This window comes from Falco cherrug, chromosome 4, assembly GCF_023634085.1.
Source record: "Falco cherrug isolate bFalChe1 chromosome 4, bFalChe1.pri, whole genome shotgun sequence".
Lineage (NCBI taxonomy): Eukaryota > Metazoa > Chordata > Aves > Falconiformes > Falconidae > Falco > Falco cherrug.
Genome location: NC_073700.1, coordinates 22,484,362 through 22,503,831, shown reverse-complemented (window position 1 = coordinate 22,503,831; position 19,470 = coordinate 22,484,362). Strand labels below are relative to the sequence as shown.

Here is a 19,470-nt window from a genome sequence, read left to right as displayed (position 1 = left end):
GTAAGAATATAAACTCCAAATACTAAAATTATTATTCTTTCAATCAAATCGGGTTAAACTAGCAAAGAATTATTGAGCTATAGCTACTGTGCTACACTTTGCACTATCCTGTGTGCTGCAGTGGCAAAGTACCAGCTTATGCTTTACAAGAAGGATTGCATGGGGCAGGAGAGCAGACTGACATTGCCATTTCGCTAGATTTCATGGGCCTCCATAGATGCCAGCTCTCCACCTAGGAGAGAAGTTATCGTTTGGGGGGCAAGGGCAAGTCTGTGGAATACCAAACAGCGGCCAGGTGAGTGCCATGGACACAGTGGCCAGCCTTTCAACTGGAATGTAGTGGGTGGCAGGGCCAGAGAAGAGTACTTCATCTTTAGTTCTTGCTAGCAGTAGCTAAAATTCCTTTCAACTTGCTGTGCACGAAACCCCTCTTCTTCTGAAGTTTCCATTCCTGCAAGGCTGGCAAATAAACCACTCACCACCAGCCATTAACAGGAAAAATTACAATTTCTTTGACCTGTTGGTGACCGTAATGCTTCTAGCATCCATTTCCCCAACACAGACTACGTGTGTTTCCCAGAATGGTCTTTATCTGACTCAACAGGGATGTATCCACCTCAAAAAACACCAAAGCAAGTGACAGCTCAAGTGTGAACTCACTACGCCTCAACTTCTGAGATATGGAAGAGGCTCCAGTCCTTTTCCTTTATGGTTTTGAGGAAGGTGTGAAAGTTTTATTTTCATTTGCTTTCAAAATAACAATCAAGATGAAAGTTGTCTAATCCTGTCTTTCATGAAAAATTCAAACAAGTAGCAATGTGGATAAAAAAAAAAGTGGAAATGGTTTGAGGAAATGCAGAAAGATTTTCATTGAGGTTTAAAGCCTCAGGATTGCTTTTCTCGATAGTTTTTTTAAACTCAACTATGTAGTAAACATCCCAAACCCTGAGAGCTTAAAAAGCTTGAAATGCATTTAAAAGGCTGGTGGAGGTTCCAGTTCACAGACTGGGTCTGCTCCAGGCAGTGGTTTCAGCAAAACAGGATGGAAAACACCTCATATTGTGATGTTACAAATGGGTGGGAAATAATCTTATCAGAGACACCTGCGTTTTTGTGTGAGCGCACACACACACGAACACTTTCAAAACCTGATCCTTTCCTCTTCAACTTCACCAAACCTGGGAATTTTGACAAAATAATAGACAAAGCAGCAAAAGCACAAACCTCCTCCGCTTCAGGCCACCTCCGAGTTCAAAGCATCAAGAGGTGCCAAGCCTCAAACTGCTTAACCTCCACTGCCTGGTGCCATTTCCAGCCTACCACACACCTCCTTTAGGTCTTTCTCCAAACGTCCCTCTAAATCAGATAGGAAGGTGACTAGCTGGCGCAAAGTAACAGCAAACTGAGACCTGTCCTGGGAGCTCTTTGAGACCAACACTGAGCACTCTGAAGGAGCTTAGTCAGTTTACTAGGTTTGGCTCCGCAGAGAAGCAACAGCAAGAAGCGAGATGTCCTGTGCTGTGCAGAAAGTCGGGTTCAACTACTGAGCAGTCCCTTCTGGTCCTGAAATCTGTGAATTCAGGAACCAACCCAACTCCATGCATATGGCATCTAATTATCGGGGTGGTGGGGGGAGAGATTTGGCATAGAGGAAATAAAAGGGGAAAAACACAACTATGGAGTCAGTCAGCCAAATACTACATTTAGCTTTTGATAGCTAGGCTGTGTGTCCAAATGCAAAAAACTCGAGTGAAGATCTCGGATACACCTTATCCTGAAGTCACTGCGCTCTGCCTCGGCCCTTGTATTGCTGTCTCCCATATCAGCTGGAGTTCCAGCGGGAATGGCTGTTTGGACAGAGTGCTGGAAGTCTCCTTCCACTTCTTCCTCGCTTTTCTGAATTTCTCATCTTTTCCCTTTGAAATACATGCAGTGTAGCTCTTACTTGAAAGGCACACAGCAAAAGCACCATCTAGGCTGATTCATGACAACAGAGCAGAGCATAAATTACGCTGCTGTCCTTCAGAACTCCTCAATAACACCAGAGAACTCCACGCAGGTTACCTGCTTGCCAAGTCTCCTTTGTAAGGCCAGTACCTAGCAGAACTGAGACAAAATTCAGATAAGACATTTCTAGCTCCTGCAGATGGTATCTAGGTGTTTGCCAAACACGCATTTGACTGGCTTTGGGTAAGTTTGAGGGCAGAGGGGAATAATTAAGAATCAAAAGCAGCACCAAAGCACTTTGACAGACTCACCACGTCACAGTTCACCATTGTACCAGACCTGCAAAATTACCACGTGGTGCTTTTTTGCTGATGTAGGATCTCACACCTACATAAATTAAGAGGTGGTGGGAGATGTGGAGCAGCATCTTGTCCTGGCACAGGTCCTCCGAGCTCTACAGCTCTCCCAATCCTCACAGAAGACATCTGGGATTTACGAGGGGCAGAGGCAGCCCCTGCCTCCCACCGGCATGTGATGGATCAGCAACCACACGCTTACACCCCCTTGCCTTGCCACTGCAGCACGTACTCAGGTCAGGGACATGGCTAAATGTTTATTTCTCCACCCCGCCCCCCCCCCCCTCCCCTTATCTCAGAATTTGCAGAGACACTGTGCACTGCCAGATGATGAGGTGGGAAATATGGCATAAGGGCTGCCAGTGCCTGCACCAAAAGGTCACAGAGATCTGCCTACAGGAATGCCTTCTCCCATTTTCCAGAGTTTTCAGTTGAGAAAGCATGTTTTACTTGGGCTGGGGCTTCCCTGGAGTTAAGAGACCTCAGTCTCTGATATGCCACTGACTTTCAGTGGGTGTACAATCACTTGCTCCTCTTTAAATCCTGAAGCTTGCAGGCTTTTTCTTAAAATAACTCAATATAGTAAAAACTAACTTCACTATATATTTTAGATAAGCAGTTTTAATTAAATAGTAAAATGGTATAAACTATTTTTTTTGGTTATAAATAACTACAAGAAATGTTCCAGTCTCCTTTTCCAAAGAGCTCACCAGTTCCAGTTTGTTCAATAAAAACGGTCCAAAGATTGCAGGATTTCTGAAGGAAAAAAATACAAGGCAGCCCACAAAAATTTATGAGAGCCTGCATTTCCTCTGCTTGAGACATAACAAGTGAAGCACTGTCTAAGTGCAAAATACACAAGAGAAATGACTATGGAGTAAGCTCTCTCTACAAGGAAAATAATTTTTAAGTGCATCTCTCCAGCACTTAAGAGGTTAATGATTTTTCCAACTCCAATTAGAAGATGCATAAAATAGCACACATTTTGCACCTTACTCTGCCATCATAGTTCTAGTTTATCATTGATAAAGAACACTTAGAAGGTTAATTCAGTCAGCCCCTTTGAACCAGGATTTTCAGTTCCCTTTTCACCTACTTGAAACATCAAGACTAAAGTGAAGCAGTGGAAAAAAAAAAAAAAAACACAACCCCAAAAACTATGTTGAGTGTGTCTGCAGGTGTATTTTGCTGGATACCGTTTTATCAGCTGCATAAAGAAGTGTCATTACTGAATAGAATTAAAAAAACAACCCAACAACAAAAAACCCCCAAGGTTTTACTTAAATCAGTTTTTAAACTTCAGATCCTAAAAAAGACTACATAATTACCAGGGAAACGCTGGGTGCCTATTGAGTTTTTCTGGATTTGGTTGTTTTAGTGTTTGCCAGCCCTTGCCCCAGCCCTGCAGGGGTGGGGGGGGAAGCAGCAGAGCCCCCCTTTTTCACCTGGAAAAATCAAACACAGATCCCAGAGCCTGGGAGCGGGTCAGGGGAAGCAGCAGCAGCCCCACAGCTACCGGCACGGGCTCGGGGCCACCGGCCCGCGGGGACTGTAAACATCTCCGCTGCGTTTATTGGCAATTACCGCTGAAGGTCACACATCAGCAGCGGGCCTAAATTCCAGGAAAAAAAGCTGTTCTTATGTAACTGCTGCCTGAATGTTGGCAGGTGCCCAGCGGAGCAGCTCGCTGCAATGTGGCTGGGAGGGGGGGAAGGAGAAAAAAAAAAAAAAAAAAAAAAAAGAGGGGGGGGTGGGGTGGGGGAAAGTAGGACATCTCCCAGGCACATTCAGCATCCTGAGCATGCCACCTGCAGGTCAGCACCAACACTTCTCTCTCCTTTTTAGTCCATAAAATATTAATGTGCTTCTCTAGGATGTATGCACTTCAGTGCCCAAGACTCACGCTGCAGGTGGAAACTGGGCCACGGTGTCCCCAGACGCTGATCCGGACTGGGGAGAGCGGATGGGAATGTCGCGCTGCAAACAGCAGTGCCTCGATGGGGAGGGAGCTGTGCTGCCAAGGCTGCCCTGGACCACAGGGAACCCACGGTGGAGATCACCACCTCAACTGGAGTTGTGAAACACTGCAAAAATCTGCATTTGTATCATGCCTGGACTTTGTAGCGGGTTGAGGATTGAATTAAAAGTAAATTGAGCTGTTGTGTCTAATTACAACCAGGGTTTTGTTATCACTGTTGTGCAGGGATTCACGCTTGATGGCACTCGAGAAAAATTTACCTTGGCCCTGAACCTCTTCTCCAGGAGACCAGCATAGTCAACAGGTCCATCAAGAACAGGATTCCAGCGGTTCCAGCCCAGCAAGGAGTTGATCAAAAGAGACTCCCCGAGGGCTTTTATAGACAACAGGCCAGTGCCCTGCCGTGGGGATTTCTACTGTCCTTATTACTCCAGACACCCGCGCAGAGGCAATGTTAAGACCAGTCTACCTAGCTCTGCAGCTCGAGTCAGAACCTTTCAGTTCCTTATGTCCACCTGATGCTCCGGAGCCAGAGAAACAGGAGAGAAACCCCGATGTAAACCAAAAAGACAGGCTCTGAGGACCCAGCTCCCCAAGATCAGGACAAAACCAACACAACCATGCTGCAAGCAAGGTGTGAAATGGTTTCCGATGGTTTTGGTTTTCTATCAAAACAACTTGTGCTTTTCATCCATCTTTCAAGATGCCTTTTCTGCCCTTTATTTTAATACCAGTCTTACACAGCCCCTATCCCAAAGGTCTGTGCACTTCTCCAAGTTTACAGGAACCTGAATGTTTTGGAAATGCTGCAAGATGACTCTCAGTATATCCGAATGTCTGTCCCCAGAAGAAAAACCTTTCACAGGAATCATGCCACAACAGCGGATGCTGCAGAGTTGAAAAAACTCATACAAGAACTTTAAGATGCTATCGCCATACTTCTGCTACACCAGACCTCGGTCCTCAGACCAGAGTAACAGATGTTGGAAACAAGCACCACACTCTTCTCCTGGGAAAACTCCAGTTCCTTCCTGTCCCTCCTTCCCCACAAAAAGGGAATTCCAGATGAACTCCTCAATAGAAACCACGTGAAGTAGGCCAACAGCATTAAACCATACTACCCGTCTCCTTCCCTTCCCCAACGCTTCTCCCACGCTGCAGCCGCTCCAGCCACCCCGGCTCAGCCCGGCATTTGCAGGGGCTGCTGCCGACCTGAGGTCGCAGTTCACCATCCTTCCTGTTCGGCGGGGGATTTCCTACCACCGAGGTGAATTCCAGCATTATTCACCCACTGAGACAGGCACTCCCTTTCTTCACTCACAAAAATGTTAAGGGGGACTGCAACGCCAATTTTCCACCACGACTTTCAGTAACAAATGCATGGACCTCCTGGCATTTTTAGTACCTTTTTATTTTGGACCCACCGCTCACTGGAATTACCCTGCAGTAAACAAATAAGACATACAAATCAACCTATGCCTACAGTCACAAATACTATGAAATCATGTCATTAAACTGTTACTTTAATAGAGTTTTTCCCTGAGGGAATACAGAGCATTTCAGCCAATCAGAAAAACTAAGGTATGCACAGTTCAACAGAATAGGAAGTTAATAATTTCACTAATAATGAAGGTTTCTGTATTCTTTGCCCTAAATGTTTAGAATTTCCAGAGTTGACAAGGGAAAAAAAACCCCAGGATTTCCTTTGAGACTTGTCAGTGGTTCAAGCCCTGTCCGAATCCCTTTCTGTAAGCAGCCAGCAGTGCTCGTTGCCGATGGTTATAAACACACCTGCTTCCTCCCCGCAGTTGCTCCATTGAGGAGCAATAAAGTTCCTCCTTTGCAGCCTCCAGACCAAATCCTAAATTGCTCTGCATGCTCTGGCTGATTTATTGCAGGTAAAGACAGGACACTATAGCCAGAAACTGAAGGGGAAAGAGTTCTGTATTATGACTTAATTTGCAATTAAACAATTCAAGTTTCTGTCTGAAGTCTCTCCAAGATATAATTACACATATACGTGCTATTCTGGGAAGCTGCAGCACCACAATCTAAGGGGTCCAGTGCCCGATGGAAACGTTCATGTGCTACAGATTAGCTTCTAAAAAGGCACCTCAAATAAGAGGAACAAAATCCTGCTTTATAAAAAACAGAAAAATAACTACAGCAGAGGTTAGACACAACAGCACCTCTGTAATGATGTAACACCAGAAGTTTGGTGTGAAGCTTGTACTTGCACCTGGGATGTCTCCTACTAGCACAGGTTGGAGGTGACAACAGTAAATGGACCTGTGCCACACACAACGCCGTCCTTTGGTCCAAACCCCAATGCCTACCCTCCACAACCCACCCAACAGCTATCTCCTGCACATGGGAACGGGAAGGGCACACAGAGAACTTCCACCGACAGACAAAAGGGCGATGCTCTAGGAAGCCCCAGATGAGGATTTTCTGATAAAGAGAGCTTTTCCTTGAAGCTGAAAGTGGTGATAGAAGACCCGTAAAATTTTGCTTAGGAAAGGTACCTCAGACACTGGCTGGACCTTCTGCTCCAGCCTGGAGAGGGACCACAGTGCACACCGGGGTGATGGTGATGGCACTGACCAGCAGGGCACATCAGGGCCTGAGCACCCCAACCAAAAGCCAGGTTAAAAAACAACCAAAAAAGCCACAATTCCAGTTTGCTCTTGCGAGGAATTCTGCTCCTTCCCTCCCCTAAAAGCCCTGCTGAACAGAAAAGGCCCTCCAACGCAGCCCTGGGCTACGTGTACACTTTTTGGTCTACTTTTGTGACAAACAGTTTGGATTTCAAATTCGGTTCAACAGGCAGGGTCCCCCAATACTATTTCATTTTCAGAATGAAGTTTACCCAGTGAATTCAACTGAACAATATCAAAATTAACAGGCTCTACAGAAAGCCATTTATGGCATACTTCGTTACCTACTCTATCAAATCAACAGCAAGATCATTTTAAGCCTTCTAAGTGGTTGAATTTTGTTCCAAATAAAAGGTTGGCTTGGAGGAGAATGCAGGAAACAAAGCACAGAAAGGAAAATATTTCTTTTCTTTTTTTCCCCTAGTAATTCAGTAAAATAAGGTGCTAGTCAATCACTTTCTCAGTATTATACATTTATGCAAAAAGAATCTCAATTTTAGCACCCACACATGGGGTTTTTTTGAGCTGGATGAGGAAGTTGCAGCAGCAGAGACAGCTCAGCTCCTTCCCTCCACCCCATGCACCAATGCCCAAACCAGACGTGCCACTTTTAAAAGTCCTTAGAAAGCTTAATTTCAGTTACACTGAAAGTTCTCACTCAAATATGGCTTTTCCACCCGTAAAACAGCTACATACAGCATAAACACAGCCCGGGCTGTCGCGCTGCCAACTGAAGGCATGTTTTTTGATGGTAGGAAGCTTTTCACACCGAAATAGCTTCAGAAGTCAGTAATTTTCATAGGGTTACACCACACCGCTTTCACAACACATCTGAACGTTTTACGTGGCTTTAAACACCAAACCTGACAAAGAAGCAACAGGAAGGACAGCGAGATGCTTTGATGAATTGCATGACTGTCACCTTTTTCGGTAAAAAACAGCACTAGGGATAATGCCCAAGGACGCAGCCCTGCCTGCAGCCCGCTGCGCTGTGCCCTGGGACATGAGTACCAGCTCTCCATGGTCAGCAGGAGAAGACACCTCATTCAGGGTCTTCTCCAGCTGCCTTTTGGCATGTTGTTCCAACTTCTGCACCAACACTATCAAACCTCAGTATTTCGTTTTCCAAACAAAGAGCTTGTTCGCTGACGACATGGTAATTGGGGCTGAGTGCTAAACGCTGATGTTTTAATGGTGCCTGCGGGAGTTGATCCTTCAGAGGTGCTCAGATCTGGTCCTAAACTTCATGGGATCTACTATGGCACCAGATGACTGCAGGCAGCCAGGAATCGTAACTGCATTCGGACAAATACCCCGAGTAATGACATACGGAATTAGTTATGGTAACTACTCCCAACGTAGACACAACAGCAGACTGAAAACTCAACTATTTCACTGACACAGGCATACAAATTGGAAAGCTCAGTACTGAAGAGACAACAGGACAGACCACAGGGCTAGTCATAAAACAAACACCATAGAAACAACACTGTAGAAAATAAATAAAATTAAAACCTCAGCATTATCCAATTCAATGGTAATCTGCCAGAAGAGAAAGAAGGGGAAGAATTGAAAGCAAGCATTAGTAAGAGAAATTACAAATCAATTTCACGTTAGGATCTTATAAATCATTTAACACTTTAATGCTGCAATCCAACATCGTATTTTACAGTGGGCATGAGTAACATTTGCAAGCACCGGGATGCGGTGGGTTAGGGAACTGGCACTGCTGGAAGCACTGTGCCAGGCAGCACTGGGGGCAGGATGCGCCCTGGCTTTGTTCCTCTGCCAAGTGACAAACCACGCGGGCTGGCTGACCGAGATCCAAGAACTTCACCCTTGGGCGTAAGAGTCATCACCAGTATAAGCTGTGAGCAGCACTAGGAGTGCAGAGGCTGGATTTCCAGTTTGCGAAGAGAAATGGAGCTTTAAAACGCAAGTCCTGCAGAACTGAGGCTAATCATCTGCTAGGCACCCACAAAGACATGTATGAATGACAAGTTTCAGCAGAATAAAAAACTTGGGTCTAGCCTACACTGTCAATGTAGTAAAGTTTTCTGCCTATTAAATATACCACAGTATGCTACCCATCACTGAGCGAACCTGAGCGTGTGCCAAGATGAGGAGTCTTTAGCAATATGTAAAACTTCAAGCCTTCCCACAAGCTTCTGTACATCTGTGTTCTCACCACGGTTTTTGCATGCTGCAGAGGAATCCCAGCTGTTTAATGAAGGCCTTTGCTAATGGGAGCGGAGAGTGCTGCATTCTCATTACATTTCCCACCTACAAAAGGGACAAGCGCATGGGCCGGGAGGGTGTGCCATTTTTATAATTTGGGCTGGAAGACTAAGCGTGAGAGGAGTACTACCTTTTAATAAATCAGATTGTTCCAGTCAGCACCACATGGTATTACAGGAAAATCACACGCTGTGCCAAAGCTCCCATGGCACTCGGCTGCCAAACACTACCTTGAAGCGGCTGCTGTCAGTTCTCTGAACACCTGACCCGCAAGCACTATTGCTTGCGTGACCAATATGCTGGTCATGAGAATAAGTTTTGCCACCTTTACGTACGTAGGGACTCCCGTATTTAGAATGGGTGCATAAGTTTTTTCTTCCCTCTCTTTATTTTAACACTCCAGAATGATTTTAAAAACAAAAGGTATTGCCTTTTAAGTGGTGACTAAATACAGTTATGTGAGTCACAAGGGAGAATAAATATGATTGCACTTCTCACAGCCAGACAGTAAAAGCTGTTCTACTACTACTAGCAGTCTATCTGTAAGCAATCAGCTGCTTTTTCCTATTCGGAAATCCACTTCACAGGCAAGCGTATTCTTGTCTTGTATTATGTAACTGATCTACTGTTTCAGAAATTAATCCATTTTCTACACTTTTGAAGAAGATTTTTAGTCTGAGTGGATGTAGTAATCTTAACTATTTTCTAGAACTACTGCTTCACCCAAGTTGGCCAAATAAAGTCTAAGGAATTCCTGTAAATTAATTAATTTCCATTTAGAAAAATGGGAGTGGCACATTGCATTTAAAAGAAAAAACCCTCAAAGCGCTCATTTAGGGTTTGTTGGAGTATAGTGTATATATATATGTATATCATCCACCCCTTCTAATACTGAAGGTAACCTTGGACAGTCTCTCTTGGCTGTTTTTAACAGGAGAACGTACACTGATGTGCTAACAGTGTAGAACTAAATTTATGATTACACTTATGCGTCAGGCAAGAGGAAACGTCAGCACTCTATACGCGTTAGAGGATCACCTAGCCTGCCTCCCTTTTGCAGGAGCAGACTGATCTCTGCAGGCTACAACCAGTCCCCTTCCAGATCTACAACCGGTCCCCTTCCAGATCAGACTTGCACTGTCGCAGATGTCTTACCAAAGGGACCCTGAGGAGAAGACAGAAGGTCTTCACAGGGCTTCATCTTGTGCTGTTAGAACCAGCACACGATCTGGCCACTTCAGCAGAGGAGGACAATCAGCTGAAGGGTAAGAAACCTACAGCTGCTGCCCTTTCCTACCTGCCCTGCTCCCCTTCTCATCCTACATCTATATACTTCTCTCTTGCACTAGGATTAGGGCATTCCCCCAAAGTCAATGAGTTTATTCAAAAATACTGCTACTGCAAAGTGGAAAAAAAAATGATAAAAAATCTCCATGTAGGCCTGCAGGTGTAGGACACAGCAGCAGCTGGGGCTGGGAGGTGGGCTGGACCTCTGTCATCCAAGAGGCAGTGGCAGCATGTGAGGAAAACGTTCCCTGACAGGGCAGGGAGCACAGTGCCGGCCATCCCTGCCCTTTGGGCATTTTCCTGGGAGTCTCCTGCCATGTGCTCAGCTGGGTGTGCTTGGTAACACCCGCACGTGGGCACCTGCACACCCACTCCTCACTCGCTTGCTCTCCCTTCTCTGGGTCCCTGCGCTCTGCGGTGCCAGCGCCTGCCTCTTGCTGGTCCGTGTTCTGCTCCTGCGCCCCCCTCGTCTCCAGCTAGGCTAGGCAAAGCAGAGTTCGTGTGTGACATCCCGGCTGGCCAGTCAGCGTACTGATGCTATGAGTTCCTCTGCCTTCAGAGTTTCTCCCTCCCTTCTGGCTACAGCTATAGCTACAGCTATAAACTTATTATTATTATGAAACTGTCCGACCTCTAAAGTTTTTGCCTTTTTGTGCGGCAAATCTAGCACTCTGCAACAGCTTTAAACCCTACTGCAAGTGAGAACTGAACATGAGCCACCATCTGCTCCTGGGTACAGCCTCCCAGTTGCAGCAAGCATCCTCCCACGCCACTGTTTCCCCCAGCCCCAGCTGCATATTCCCAGTTGCTCACCAGTACACTCACTGGGAGGGTATCTTGCTCTGTGCACCTACCGTGTGTCGTGGTAATGAGCCAGGTTGCTCAAGATACCTTCAACTAGGATTTTGAGACTGACTGTAGGAAGGTTTAGACACACAAACATATGGGCATATAAACTTCTGATGCAAGTGGAGAGTAAGTCTGTACCTACAGAAAAATGTTCTCAACAGGACACAGGAGTTTTATGTAGGAAAGGGAAAGAAAAAAAAAGCACCACAGGTGGGTGTACAGACAGTTTCCATCTATAATTCACAAGATGATGACTCAGATGTATATAAACTACAAAATACCCTTTTGTTGCAAGGTTACGTGACCTGACGAAGAGTCACCTAGGACCCAGAAAGCAGATAAAGGGTTATATCCTTCATAAAACTGTAATGAAATTAGATATTTTTTACAGTGCCAGCTACTGCAGTAATTAGACTTAAACTTGCAAGTCTAAAGTAGAAAAAACAATGGAAACAAGCTCACCTTTCAAATTACATTTGAAGCTATTAGTTGACTAAAAATATTTTGCTTCTGATCCAGCACAGAAGTGCTTACATGTACAAAACACAGCTTGAAAGACTGAGAATTTTATTTTCCTTTACTGAATAATAAAGACAGTGTTTAACACAGAACGATGAACTGTAAATTACGTTACCTTTTCTCCATAGCCTCTGTCTTTGGTCATCATTTCCCTGAGCGTCTGTAATACTTTAATACATAGTTTCTCCTCATTCTCCTCTAGCAGCTGTTTAGTATGCTTTATTAACCTGAAAAGACCAATCAATCACAGCTTGTTTTAGTACTATTATTCTAAAAATAGGGTAAGATATACATGGCTATCTTACTTAATTGGTTTAAGCTGCAAACAAGTTTTATTATCATACCATTATACAACCATCTTGGGAACATTCTCTCAAGATTAACATTTAACCAGCTATCATGGGCTTTAGTGAAGTCGCAAAGGAGGTGGTCCCTGGGCAGGAGGACAGCCAGATAAAACCTTCTGACTACAGGAGAAAGGAGGCAGGGGAAGGGGCAGTGGGATTTCAGACCTGACAGTCCTCCAGAGCATGCACTTAACAGTAAGAAAGAAAACTACTCCACATACTACTTCAATAAAAAACATACTGAGAGTCCTGGAGAGCGCAATTAGAAAGCCATCCTACCCAGCATTTGTTACTTGCGCTGGTACCTAGTTTCCATAAACTGTATATAACCCAGCCCCCTCCAGGAGGTGATCAGAGAAGCTGTTCTGAATTGCCCTCTAAATGACCTTCTAATCTTTCCTTTTCCTTCCCTCTAAATGTGGGCAGTGTCTGCGTTAGATGATGCATGTGATAACTGATTCTGACATACTTCCCCAGCACTAAGCACTACAAGACCAAGTACCCTGCAAACGTTACTAGGGTTGAAGGCAGGTATCAAATAACAGGGACCAGCTGAATTTTTTTTACTCATTTATACTACCATTGTTCATAGCATTTGCATCCTGCAGCAAATGCAGAAATTTTTAAGCATTAGCTGTGAGAGCATATCAAGCAGTCTCTCCCCATTCCCAAGGGCAGGGTTTTTTTCTTCTCCAAGGGCAAACTTCATTTACCATACTATGAAATACTGTGTTTTACAAGTATGTCAAAGCATATCAAGTATTCACCAAGCTGGGTAAGAGCACACCGCTCCATAGGGCGTTCAAAAATTGGGAAAAAGCAAAACATAACAAAAACCTTCCCAATACGCCAGACTTGGAGACAAGACTTACTTGCAAATGAAACCTCCGCTTTCACATTTCCTCCTTGCATCCGTGTTTTCTGGGAAGAGCAGTTCAGGCCTGTGAAGCACATCTACCAGTACTGACAACTCTGCCTGGACAAGAGGACGTAGGCGATCCTCTAAAGCTGATACTATGTCCTAGAATACAATCGTATCAAGATTTTAAACTAACATAACATACATATACATTTATAGGCAAATTAATTTTACAGATCACAAAAGAGGGACAGGACACTTAGGTCTGTCCTGCCTGAATAAACTAGATTAAAGACCTCAGAGTTTGGTCAGATTAGACTTTTAATAGTTGTCGTTAAGAGGGGAGGCCTGATTCCCAGCAGTCCCCTAGACTACTCAGTTTCCCGACCCTCCACATCTTTGTTGGTGCTTTTGTTGATATACAAGAAAGATTCAGAGCTGCACTGAAACTGTGTGATAATGATCAGGCTGTTTGTGCTTACAAGAACTGACAAAAAAGTGTTACTGTTAAAATTATGCAAAAATAGAATTATCTCCCTTTCCCTCAGTGTTTGGAAAGTTGTAATTACCTTAAAAATGAAAACACATTTATCCTAATACTTAAGCAGAAAATGCCGAGATACCTATGAAGCCAGAGAGGAAGTTTAATCAAATTGAAATGGACAAATAGGGAGAAGCTATTTCAAGGAGACGGGGTTGGGCAGTGTTTTTACATTACATAATATATTTTTACATAAAGCTGGAAAAACTTTTGACCAGAGAATGAATCTTCAAAGGATAAAGGCATCATTCAAGGTGAATTTCATTTGGTATAAAAAAAGGCCTTATTGAACTGTCTTCAGATCTGAACATCGAATACAGCTCTAACACATCAGTCCTTACTTCTAACGTGAAATACTATGTTTAAATAGCCTTTTAGCAAAACCAGTATGGGAATGCACACATTTTTGTTTCAGGGAATGACTGTGGCTGCACCTGGTTCACTAGGAACCCAGACACCTATTTACTTCAAGCTCTGCAGTGGTCTCCAGGCAGGGCTGTGACACCTTCGGTTGTACAGAGAGTTTTAGCATATAAGGAGCAAAGCACTGGAGCAGTTTGGAGGGCTGTGACGATGAGAAAATTCCTGTCTTATCAAAGGAATATTACTAATGGTGGAACAAGAATACTTCAAGTACCACTAGTTTTAAATACCAACATCTCCTAGGGCAAGTACTTCTATACCCATTAGCTGTGCACGTTCAATTACCTGTCTTGATACAAAGGTTTACTTAATTTTATATACAGTATTACAGTAGTATTCAGCATCAGCTAAGTTGATTACCATGTGGCATTTTGACTAGTTAATTCCCAAATGTCCTTCTACTTAGTAAATTCCTCCTTTTGTGTAGGCATGCAAGTAAATGCTTATCAAAGGAGGAAGGGGTGCTGGGTAGTCACCTGTAATCTTTCAATTATGTTTCGATAATCCCTGGAAGCAGCGAGCACCGAATCTCTGCGGGCAGCATTCCTTGCAGTCATTCGCCAGTTCATTGCAGTCTTCTGTACAATGTTATGAGATTTCAGAAAGAGATTGTTGACCTGACTGTCCAAGTCTACAGGAATTGCAATTGCTCGGCTTTTTGCTGCAAAAAGCAAAAGTTAGTGAGACTGGACTCCCTGAGCCCACGCATTACAGCCAATGCAAGAACCAGACAACCTCCAGCTGCAATTCCTTCCATAGTCTCCTTCACGTACATGTCACACAACATGATGCTCAGTCCCTGCAAAATGGCTCAGACCTCAGTGTGGCGTTACGTTTAAAGGCTTTCATGCCTCAGAGCTGTTTACTGTCTATAAAGTGCGGGAGCAGGAATCCATCCTTACTCTCAACAACTCACGCTAACACACACGTACACCTGCCTAACAGAATCTGGCCTCATATCCAGTACAAGTTACTCTTCTTGCTATTACAAGTGGAGCAATTTACTAGGAGGAGTGGCACAAAACTATTTTCTTGTTGCAGATCAACAGAACTGCAGAGAGTTTTGAGGTTAAATGGAGAAAGCACTTCAGGTTACAGTGACAACACCTATTGCTCAACCCTGACAATACATTAACATAACTCTGGATTTGTACTATCCCTCAGCTCCAAGTTATCTTCAAGTGGCACCTCCGGGAAGTAAACTGCGCTTTCTTTTTGGAAGGATGACATATAAGCAGCAAATACTGGATGACTATGTTTGCAGCAGTTAGTCCTGCTTACACCCATTTCTTACCTACATCTGAGAGGACCCGAATGCAGCTTTCCACCGACGCCTTTTGGCTTGGCATTAACCAGTTGCAGTGGTACACTCTGAACACGCCTTGAAGCAACTGTACAAACACAGGCTGGCGAGTCTAGAACACAAGGTTAAGGGAAAGGACATCAAACCCATTGCACCGTACTGAGATAAATCAGCATCACCCTGAGGTAATACCGGTTACCAGCTTCAGCCATGAGTCTCTGCACACCAGTCATTTCTAACTGGTCTGCATCCACCTGTTAGGCAACTTCATGTTGTAGGCAGCACATCTACCACACAATCAGCAACCGAATGGCAAGGGTGGGAACAAACGCTGGAAGGGAAGCATTAAATAGATAGCTTTTAAAGCATAAAGCCTTAGTAATTGAAGCTTGACTAAGCAGAGGAAATAAGCAGTCATCTTCATCTGTGTAATCAGAGTTATCAGCAAACCTAGCATACAGAGACTCTTCTTTTAGCATTGACCAGTAGCTGACTCAATAGTCCACAGGTAAATGGGTCTTTGCTTTTGGCTAAATGACAGCACAGCTCCAGAGCTGAAAAGTCATCATTTCGAGTATTGTTAGCTGGTATCTAATTTACTGAAGAAACGAGCTGTGTGTTTGTTATTTCCGACACAGGTAGTAGTTAGTGGTAAATGCTACAGCTGCTATGGATCAGCCAAAATTAAGGCGTGGGTTTTAGCCCTGTATTTCACAAGATGGTCTTCCACTATAGATAGGTGAGCTACTCCAACACACATGCACGAGCTCTGTTCTTTCATCTTTGCAACATCCCAGTGATAGTGACCAAAACTCCCTCTTTGGTTTTGTACAGTAATTACATCACAGAACAACTAATTTATTTCACCTGTAGAGGAAGGGGTATTTTAAATATTTCAAATGAACCTATGTTGAGAGGGAATACCCTGCATCCCTGTGCCTGCTAGCTACGTAATGTTTCTATCAGCTAAGTGAACTACACCACAGTGCAAAGCCCACAAGACTTAGGAACCAGTGAAAAAATACCTCTTGTATTCTGGTCAAGATTAATGCCTGTTTGTAAGAAAAAAGGGGAGTTAGATTTAAAAGCCAAATCTATTTCATTAATTCATCAAATAACACTATTACAAAATGTAGAAAAGGAGAATCAAAATTCAAGAACCAAAAATTACTAAGAGGCAAATACTATTATCCTTACTAGAAATAAGCCAAACACCAAAACCATGGCAGACTGTATTCTCCAAAGGCACTGAAAATACCTGCACTTTCAGATTTAAGCCACCCACATATTCCTTCCAGTTCACATTTAAAGACTTTTCAGTCTTGAAAAGCTTCAGAGATGTTTCATTTGCTTAAACTAGGTCAATAAATCAAGTAAGAAATGTACTTCATGTCCTCCAACTACACTTGTGAAGGAAGGCCTTGGGCAGCAGCACCCTTAGGAGGCAAACAGGCTAAGCAGTACTTGTTAAGGAGGGGAAGTTTTGGACAGCTGTTCTTTGAAAAGACGTATTTATGTTCTCCTAATTTTATATTATTTGAACTGCATGACAGATGTACAAGGTGTTCCTTGAACAAGCAAGGCCAGCCCTGACTCCAAGGAGGTACAATTTGAGTCGAACAAGCCATAACACGAACAAGCACGAGACAAGAAGAGGCTCGCACGGGAAGAAGGAAAATGACAGGGTGCTGCAGAAAGGACAGGGAGTGACTGAATCCAAAGGCAACGCCAAGGAGAGTGACAACAGTCAGTCACCTCTGGAGACAATGGCATCAGATCAGGCAGCAGCAGCTGCAGACTGCCCTGCATCATCTCAGACAGAAAGGAAAAAGCCCACCGAGAGGAGTCATGTACGACATGTATGAGTGATGTACCAGCTAGGTGGTCCCATGGGCTGTACTCCTCAGGTGGGAGAGCCCCTAGTTACGGGCAAGAGCCCTGATCAGCAGAAAAAGGAAGATAAGCAGAGCTTTTAACTTAAGAGATGCAGAAGGAAGGTAAATCTAGGACAAGACAACAACACAGCTATCAGGTGAGATGGTAACAAAGAGGTGAGATAAGTTACTTCAACCTGCTAGACAGAGGGAGAGTTCGAGAAACTAAAGAAAAACTGCTGACATAAAATTAACAGATGGCTAGAATATGACGGTAAGGAAGCGTATTCAAATGCTGTACGCTCAGAGACACAATTAAAAGCATGACAGCCAAGGTTCACGGTACAGAGGGAAGAGAGAAGGGCAGAGCCCCAGGGACACCGCTAACTTGATCTCAATTTCTCTTTTCTTTTGATGAAGGTTTGACAAACTAGCATAGAGGCTGATACTGCAGTAACAGCAGACATTTTAAAGTCACACGAGGAGCAAACAACTGCTCACGCTCAGACTCGCACGAGCCCAAACACAGCCGTTGCTGCTCTCCACGCCCCCACAGGTGATGCCCGCTGTTTGGCAATTGAAGGGTGTTCGAGTCCATCTCAAACGCTGCTCTGCTGCTTTCAGTGTGCCTATGTCCACGCCTGAATAAGGAGGGCTGTCTAACCAAAGAGTTGGTTAGATCAGGCTGGCCACTGACCATCCAGACATGGGTTGAGTACCCGTCCTGACTCCAGGAGGGCAGAGATGCCGGCAATCATTAAGACAAAAGCAGGAACACTGTTGCTCACCCCAAGCAGAAAGAAGCCTTTACCTGATGCACACTCACACAGCAGTTTTACGTACACTTCCCTGGAGCACTGCACTCACCATGCTCCAAAGGGCTAGCATGAATTCTTTGATGAGGGACTGACACATCAAATTGCCAGATGCCCTTTACGGCCTCTTTTGGGAACCAGATGCCAGTCACATTCAGTTGCAGACCTGGAGTTTGTACTGTGAACCACTGCCTCTAGCACGATGAGGTTGCATCAAGTTTCAACAACTACCATACTTAAAACTTCTGAAAGACCTGCCAGGCACCTGACCGCTCCACCCACACTCCTCCCAAAAAGTTATTTATGAATAAAAGAATGATGTTATCTTTGTGCTGAAATACAAATATTAGGGCAATGTCCTGACACTGCTGTTCTGCAGTGGAAATCTTTACCTTCTGTCACTTTACAAACGTTTCAAGCTTCTCCATATTTCCCCAACTTTTGAATAACAGAAAAAAGTTACCCAGCTTAATGAAACATACTAGAGCTTTGGGAAATGTTTTGGTTTTGGAATGTTTTTGTTTTTAAAGGAAATTAGAATCTTCCTATAAAAACATGTTTTCTTTAAACAGTCACGTCTGCAGCCTCTGTAACGTAACACCTTCCTCCTGGCTGGAAAGCTTGCCAGCAAAGCTTTATCTCCCCTCTTCATGGCACTCTGGAGAACACCGTGATGCCATGCTACTGCTTCACCACTGCTAGACAGCTGGCATGCCAAACCATTGCTGAACAAAACTGCTTGTTTGTTCTCCTGCACCTGCCCACATCATCTTACCCAACTGCATTCTGATCTACGGCTGCAAAGAGGATGACCAGAGCCCTAAGGTGCAACTGCAACACAGAACAGGAACAAATCCTTCATTCCCCCATTTGCAGTGTGATTTTCTCACATGGAACCTGACAATGACACATAGAAACTGTCTCCAAAAGACCTGTGTGGTCTCGGTGGTAGCACAGAGTTGAATCTACTAACGAAGTAATGTGGGATTTAGCTTCTCTAGAAAAATGGTTGTACTCTGACCTACAATTCTTTCCACTTCTACAGCAAAAGAAACATCCTGGTTGCAAAGGAACCGTATTTGCTCCACCATTACAAACACATGTGTTTTGTTTTAACCGGTAAATGGAACCCAAATGGAATGAACATAATTGCACTGGCGGTGTATTTCCACTTCTCTGCCTTTCTACATTCTCCTACCTGCAAAGTAGTGCTCTGATCAGAGAACGGGGAACTGAAGAAAGTGGTGACTATACTCATCACGATTTCTGTAACATACTTCTCCAATATGGAGTCAGCGTGCTTTCTGTCGCTGGTGTTGTTACAAGCCTGCAAGACAATTCATCCTTAGGTCAGAAGCAGCTCAACCCAGTTAGACTAACAAGTGTTACCGACTGAAATCCTTGATTTTGCATTGTTCTAGTCACAGCAACACCCTGCCACAATATTTATGATGCTTGGATCTCTGGATTTCCAGCA

The 19,470-nt window shown here is 44.2% G+C and overlaps 1 protein-coding gene across 8 annotated transcripts in view; it reads right to left on the bottom strand.

Moving 5' to 3' along the window:
- The window catches only part of ITPR1 (inositol 1,4,5-trisphosphate receptor type 1), a 183,606-nt gene that overhangs the window by 70,557 nt on the left and 93,579 nt on the right, over positions 1-19,470 (bottom strand). For 5 of the 8 annotated variants that reach the window (XM_055709389.1, XM_055709390.1, XM_055709394.1 and 2 more), the window contains 6 exons: positions 19,192-19,320; positions 15,296-15,416; positions 14,478-14,662; positions 13,051-13,199; positions 11,947-12,058; positions 8,454-8,480 (listed from right to left, as the gene is read on the bottom strand). In XM_055709389.1, coding sequence (XP_055565364.1) covers positions 8,454-8,480; positions 11,947-12,058; positions 13,051-13,199; positions 14,478-14,662; positions 15,296-15,416; positions 19,192-19,320 — 723 coding nt within the window. The remainder of the gene's footprint in view (positions 1-8,453; positions 8,481-11,946; positions 12,059-13,050; positions 13,200-14,477; positions 14,663-15,295; positions 15,417-19,191; positions 19,321-19,470) is intronic. The other 3 variants (XM_055709391.1, XM_055709392.1, XM_055709393.1) reach the window with 1 other exon arrangement.